The sequence below is a fragment of the Megascapheus bottae genome, chromosome 10, assembly GCF_031878675.1.
Source record: "Megascapheus bottae isolate mThoBot1 chromosome 10, mThoBot2.hap1, whole genome shotgun sequence".
NCBI lineage: Eukaryota > Metazoa > Chordata > Mammalia > Rodentia > Geomyidae > Megascapheus > Megascapheus bottae.
Window position 1 is genome coordinate 33,231,529 of NC_143518.1, and position 7,243 is coordinate 33,238,771.

Sequence of the window (7,243 nt, forward strand, 5' to 3'; positions counted from 1 at the left end):
TATATAATGTCCAACTTTCTTGCCTTCTTAACTCCTCCCCATGCATTCTACTTATCTTCCATGTCGGAAATTAATAAAGTGGGAAATTAAATGGAAAGCATAAAGATCAGATCCAAGAATTTTCTGAAATGATATTGTATCCGTATCTGTATCTGTATGTAGTTACATTAAATTCAATATATATCAGAAATAGATATGTTACTAATGGCCACAATAACTAATTGCATGTGGCACCTCTACCACATCCTTCTCTTTAGTTCTCACATTGAATGTTACTAGCTTCCCTTCCTTAACCCTAAAATGAAGTTCTCCCTCTGTGACTCTGTAATTACCCAGTGTAAAGTTTTGCCACTCAATGTGGCTCTTCATTTTCTTTCTATGATAAGCTTCATTGGACAGGAGCCATATTTATTTTATTTACAACAGTGACTAATCATAGTGCCTAAAACATCAAAAAATTACTTGGGAATGATTTTCAGAAAGAAATTACCAGTATTATGCATGACAATCATCATCAATATTATTTATAATGGCAAACCACATGTGAAATGATTGCTTCTGCTTTGGTGATTGACGTGTCCAGAATGGCATCAGTGTCAATCATATCTCTGAAAGTTATAAATAGGTAAATATTTGTCATCTATATGCACACTGTATTCAGTTGTATCAAAAGACAAACTGAGGAACATCTGTCCAGTGCCAGAGATTCCTTTTAATGTCATGACATTTGTGCCAGCCTTGTATTTTTCTCTCAGTCCAAGTAAAGTAGAAACCAGGCAGCTACTATGAAACAGTTTCTGTTCCAAGAAGCTGAATCACATGTCTTTGGGAAGTGGTTCAGGATACTGGATTGATGCACGGACTACAAGTCAGATAGCCTATGTTTGAATCCTTGCTCCGCCACTTTCAGTTGAACAGCTGTGAGCAGTCACTTGAATTCTTTGACCTCATCAGTAGAGTACTTACATGTAGCACCTGTCTCTTAGTCGTGAATCAAAATTGAATGAGTAACATTTATAAGGTTCTTGCATCAAGGATAGAAATACATAGGAAGTGATTCCAGTCTATACAGCAGGCTAGATGACTTACAAAATACATTTACACACCACCTTAAGTGACTCTTTTCTTGCTAGATGGGCTTGCCAGCTTCAAAAGTTTCCTGAAGTCTGAATTCAGTGAAGAAAACCTTGAGTTCTGGATTGCCTGTGAGGATTACAAGAAAATAAAATCTCCTGTCAAGATGGCTGAGAAGGCAAAACAAATTTATGAAGAATTCATCCAAACTGAAGCTCCTAAAGAGGTTGATCCTGATTTTTTTGGGGGGGAGGGGTGTGGTCAATTAAATGTCAGATCAACACATTCCCAAGAAGGGTTCCGATCTGAGCTACAGACCCAACACTTAATGCCAAGGTCTGCCCCATTTATGAATGGGGTTTTTAAATACAAAGGCACAGCAATTTTGTCAGGCACTTAACAATTTGAATACTGTTCAGACCATGTCGGAGACCATGTCTCAAGACAGAGAGATGGCAATGAGGAATCATGGATGACATGGATCCTAACCTCTTTTCTATGAAAAGAAGAATAATGGATATGAGTGTTTGAACTAATTAGTATCTACTGAGTATTACTATCATTTATCTTTACTTTGTTCCTCTTTCCTTCCCCTCATATGTATTCAAATTTCATCTTTTCTCCCTTTTCTGTTCTTCCTCATCTTTTATTTCTCTTTCCTTGGCCTTGGGGATTCATACTCTAGTTGAGACAAGTGGACTTCTCTTCAGGAAAATCAAAATAATACAAGATAGTAGTGCTAAGAGACTAGTGACTAATTGACTAGTAAAGGCAACATGTGTTAATTTCAAAGAAACTTTGGAGAAACCTCACCTTTTCCTTTGCTGATAATTAATTAATTAATCCAATCTAAACTATAACATCTTTTTCCCCCTACATGTGGGATAGAATACTGTAGTTCAACACACACTAAAAAAAGAGAGTAAATATATTTGAACAGATGGAAAAACAGTATAACATAATACCAACAGATATCCTTTCCAGACAGTGAGGTGAGACAGTGAAGGTTAGGAGGATGAAAATGTAGAGTAATATAAGCCAATGTTAAGAAAATAAAAATCTCCAAGAAGGGAAATAGATCTTAATCTTCCTGTAGGCATTGATTTGGAAATTCTTTCCTGATCTCCCCTGCCACTCTTCCATCTCCCATTGCAAACACGTAAGTTAGCTCTCTGCTACTTTTGATGCCATTTATGTTAGCATTTCTTCTGCCAGACTGGACTCTCTCTACATATGGGAGGAGGGAATTTATTAACCAAAAGATCAATTTCAAGTTAAAATGGATAAACTTTCCTCCATTCAAGTTCAATTCTCACAGAATTCTAGGATATGCTGAAATACCTGTAAATAATGGCGAACCATCCAAACCCATGTTATTGTACAATGTGAAGGCAGACATTGGGGCTTCTCTCAATTCTGGCATTCCTTTGCATCTATTATGCCTATATTAAGCAAGCAACCTTGGACTTCCAAAGACAAACTAGGCTGGCTGTCCTGAGAAGGAACCACCCCATCAAGCCTTTCTCTTGACTGTAACTTGCCTTAGTGTAACCTGCCATAACTGAGACTCTAAAAATAACTCTTCAGTGGTAATGACCTCTGTCAGGCCAGCAAGGATCTGAAATAATCTTCAGTGTTCTGATATAGGACCACTGGTTGATTAGGATGCTATTTTTCTCTTTTCTACTTAGACCTCCTATGAGTCATTAAGGCATGCATTGTAAAGTATAAATATTCCCTTCAAATTCCAGTGGGACAGACTACTAAGCTCTCTCCCTCTCTCCCTTCCTCCTCCCTCCCTTCTTCTCTCTCTACATGTGTATAATTATTCTCTTCAGAAGTAGAGAATCAGGGGCCTGGAGTTTGACCTAGTGGTAAAGTGCTTGCCTAGATCTGGGTTTGATTCCGCGGTACCACATACATAGAAAAAAAGCCAGAAATGGTGCTGAGGCTCAAGTGGTAGAGTTCTAGCCTTGAGAAAGTCCAAGGACAGTGGTCAGGCCCTGAGCTCAAGCCCAGGACTGGCAAAAAAAAAGAAGAGAATCATTCTTAAGAGTTTTAAAGAACATGTATAATATGTAATTTGGCTACTAATGGAAGGACTAATACCAATTAGATGTCTTAAAGTTGGTTGAATCTGAGTTATCCAGATAGCAGTGCTACTTGTCATCTCTACTGCCACGTTGGTTTTGTTGTTGTTGTTGCTCGTTTTTTAGACAAGTTCTCAAAAAAAAAAAACTATTATGGTATCTAGTTCTTGGTAGCCTTGGACTTGCAATTCTTCTGCTTTGCTTCTTGAGTGCTAGGATCATAGAAATGAGCCACCGCGCCCAACATGTATTTTACTGACAAGAAATCCGACCTGTCTTTCCACTCATTAGACAATTCTTGCAACCTATGCTGAGTCAGTGACGTGTTTTCTGGTCTACAGGTGAATATTGACCATTTCACTAAGGACATCACAATGAAGAACCTGGTGGAACCTTCCCTGAGCAGCTTTGATGTGGCCCAGAAAAGAATCCATGCTCTGATGGAGAAGGATTCCCTGCCTCGCTTTGTGCGCTCTGAGTTTTATCAGGAGTTAATCAAGTAGTCATTTCATCTGTGTATGAAAATCATTCCATGAGTTTTGCTTTCCACTGAATTTTTCAGTCACCTGTGTATCTAGCTTCCCATAGCAGCTTTGCTCAAAGATACCCACGCAGAGAACTTCAGAGTATCCATTACTCTTGCCTATGACATTCTGAGTGTGAATCTGTTGTCTGAGGGTCTTCCATTCTTCCTACCCTATTCAACTGGGCTCTACCCAGTTTCTGTCAACCTTCATTAGTCACTGAAAAAATCCTGCCTAACCCAAAGCTATCTCAAGAGAAGAATATGATACACTTGAGTATGAGGATAGATCATTGCCACCTAAACTAATCTGAAAAACAAAAAGAATATAGCTATGAAAGACCCATGTCAAAGGAACACAATTGGCTTATTGTTTTAATCCTGATTGAAAGAGATCACTCCTTTATTTCTGAGCTTTAAAAAGTGGTAAGCTTTTTATGAAATAACCATTTGATTTTTTAATAGTGCTTTCTCCAAAGGCATCTTTATGTTAATTGGATATGAGATGCTACCATGAATATATTGTTTATACAAAATCAATCTAAATGTAATTCCTATTAATCCTGACCTTATCTCTCTCACTGTTCTCACTATCAATCATTTCTTGATTGGAGACTAGTTATACAACTGAGATGTAGGCCAAAACTTAATTTTCACATGACTTGAAATCCTTCTGAGTGCACATTGAATCCCCAAATTTCTAATTGTTGCCATGTTTTGGAATGGCCTAATTATCTCAATATCAAAGGGAAATATGGTAAAAAGGGAAAATATTCTCAATATTAATTGTAGTTAATTATCCTATGATACCATCTGCTTCTTTAGTAAGATGGTTATCTCCAAAATACCAAATTGTCTTTGAAAAAATTCTGTGACTACATGAAAGCTTTTTAAATGAGATAGCTTTCAAGTGTCCTGCGTTTTGCAAAATAATGTAATCTTTCAGCAACCCCAGACTTCCTTCACTCTCTTGCTTTCTGAATTGGTAAGTTTTAACTATAGTCAGAAATTCACATTTGCAGTCCCAAAATGCTTCCTACAGCTAATTAATAGGCTATAGCATTTTTAATAGGTTTATATTTACAGTTCTATATTTCATTATTATGGGTCTTTTCTTTCTTTATGAAGTAATGATTTACATAATTAGAAATAAAAGTAAACTGAACCACATAGGTGGATAGTTAAGATGAGAGCATTGAGTTGATTTTTAAGAGGGAAGGTGTTTTTTTACAGGACTAATAAAATTCTTAAATGTTTAAGTAGAAGATTATATTTGTTTAATTTTATCTTTACTCTTTTCTTTTCCTTTTTAATTCACATAGTCCTAGTTTCTCACCATGTGTATCTCATTTATTTACTTATTTCCAAAGAATGTTGAAAACTAAGTGACTTTGTTATTCTTTTCTTGGGGAAAACACTGTGAATGTTGGTGTGATTTTTGTGGTTTCAAAGGTTAAATTTGTCAGAAAATTGTCTGACATTTCATATTCTCAATATGAATTGAAGTGGCAGAGTCTACCATAGATTTACAAGTGATAGCGATTCTTTTATGTGAATCACTATTGTCCACTGTGGAGAAGCTCCTGCATCTGTCAGTCCACAGATAGATGAGCTCAACTCTGCTTGCAGGGTCATGTTCTGATTACATACCCTTGTATGGGGTTGACAAAGCCCTTAGATGAAAAGTTCCAGGATGTGTTATGGCATTCTTCCTCAGCATCTTGCCATTCTGCACCAAGTAAATAAAAAACCCCCACAGACCTTGAAATCTTAAGAATCTAGGCAAGTTCATTCCTCCTTAAATGCCAAATGTTTTTAAGAAAAAGTAATCTAGTTATTTTTATTTTTCCACATTATTCGAACTAGCCAAACTTGGGAATTTCCCCTGGAATTAATTAGGTGCCACAGATTTCACTCAGCGGATTGCTGTTATGGAGACTCTGACTAAATTCATACACTCACTATGTGTCTTGTATGGAAGGCTGAAGTGTCAATGAGGATGAAGAGAGCCTTTGCTAAACCCAGAGACAAAGGGTAGGAAAGGGAATCTCAAAGTAGGGTTGTGAAAGCTTCAAAAATGGACAGAAGTGAAGTACTGAAGTCAAGTGGTAACAGTATATCTATACATTTATCTATACCTATACCTATACATAATTTTACATTTAAAGAATTACATACATACGCCCATATATTCTTCTATTATATAAAATAAAGGAACCTAAATATTCTAGACCCAAATGAGAAGCCATATGTACTAAACCTGCACTAAGAAATTCTATTTGGAAAGCTCTGTGAAATATCAAAAATACAGAACTATTTTTAAAACAGCAAGGAAGAAAGAAAATAAACAGTAAAACTTCTCTGTTGGTAGTAGTTTCCATGGTAACTCAAAGAAAATACATTATTTTGAATCTGAAATTAGAAATTAGAAAATGTGGGATTTCATTCCAGAAAAAAAAATGGGTAGCCTCTATCATTTCTCTCCCTCCTCCCCTTCCTCTCCACTTTCTCTTGAGTAAATTGTCTCGGGAAAATATGAAGCTCCATGCAAAAGCCCTTGTAAGTATCTGCATTTTCCTCCTTTGTGGAAACAGAACTATAGTCATTGTGAAGTTGGGATGTAGGAATGTGTTGGAACCAAATTTTGGTGAATGGAAATAGAAGCATTTGCTTTTTTATTCGTGAGAGAAATCTATGACTGGTCTAGGTGCTGACACCAAACCTAAGTTTTTCTGCTTGGATTTGGTATATCCTGGGGTTAGGGTCAGGACAAAGAGACAGACTATCAGTTCCAGAGTAATAGGAAACTGTTTTCATGCTTGTTAAAAAGCAGTGGTGGGTCATATGAAGAGCTTCCCGTGCTACATCCTTCTCTTCTTTTACCTTCTCTTATACACATACACACATACATCCCATCACAAATCTGATGATTTAAGAACCATCTGAAAGGCTAGTTATTTTTTAGGAGTAAAGTGACCTTTACTCCTAAAACTATTCCCTCTAGTAAGCCATTTTATTCTTGAGAATATTGATTGTTTGAGAGAAGATGGGTCATAAGAAGGGAATTTGTAAAGAAGAGCCCAGACTTATAAAATTAGTCCATTGGCTAAGAAAGAGCAGCTCACTTTAACTGAAAATCAAATTGCTTATTGCTGTCATCTTCCAGATTTCCAGGGAGGAATTTCTTGACCTGCCATGCAGCTAATTTTACATCCTAGAAAACATCCTAGAAGAAAAAAAATGTGGACAATCACCTTTTGCCATTTGACTTGTATGTGCTAGAAAGCAAAGAGTAGAGAACTCAGTTTTTAATATTCAATCATTTACATCTAAGAGCAAAACAACTCTATGTAGGTTTTAGATATAAAATTTTGGTATATCTTGATATGTCCTTCCTGGATTGTTATAAGACCACTCTGGCTTATTATCTATGTTAAAAGAATATATTTAACATTTGCTTAGGGCAAAGCTCTTTATTAAAAAATTAGCAACTGCTTCTTGGGTTAAATGTACTTTTTTTTCTGAATCATCTGTCAAGCCAGAGCAATTGATAGCC

General features: G+C 36.4%; 1 protein-coding gene across 1 annotated transcript in view; it reads left to right on the forward strand.

Annotated features, from left to right (window-relative positions):
• Rgs5 (regulator of G protein signaling 5) overlaps nt 1-3,709 on the forward strand; it is a 36,896-nt gene extending 33,187 nt beyond the window's left edge. The window contains exons 4-5 of the mRNA XM_090340580.1: nt 1,134-1,300; nt 3,506-3,709. Of these exons, the coding sequence (XP_090196706.1) occupies nt 1,134-1,300; nt 3,506-3,667 (329 nt within the window). The 3' untranslated portion in view covers nt 3,668-3,709. The remainder of the gene's footprint in view (nt 1-1,133; nt 1,301-3,505) is intronic.
• The last annotated feature ends 3,534 nt before the right edge of the window (nt 3,710-7,243 follow it).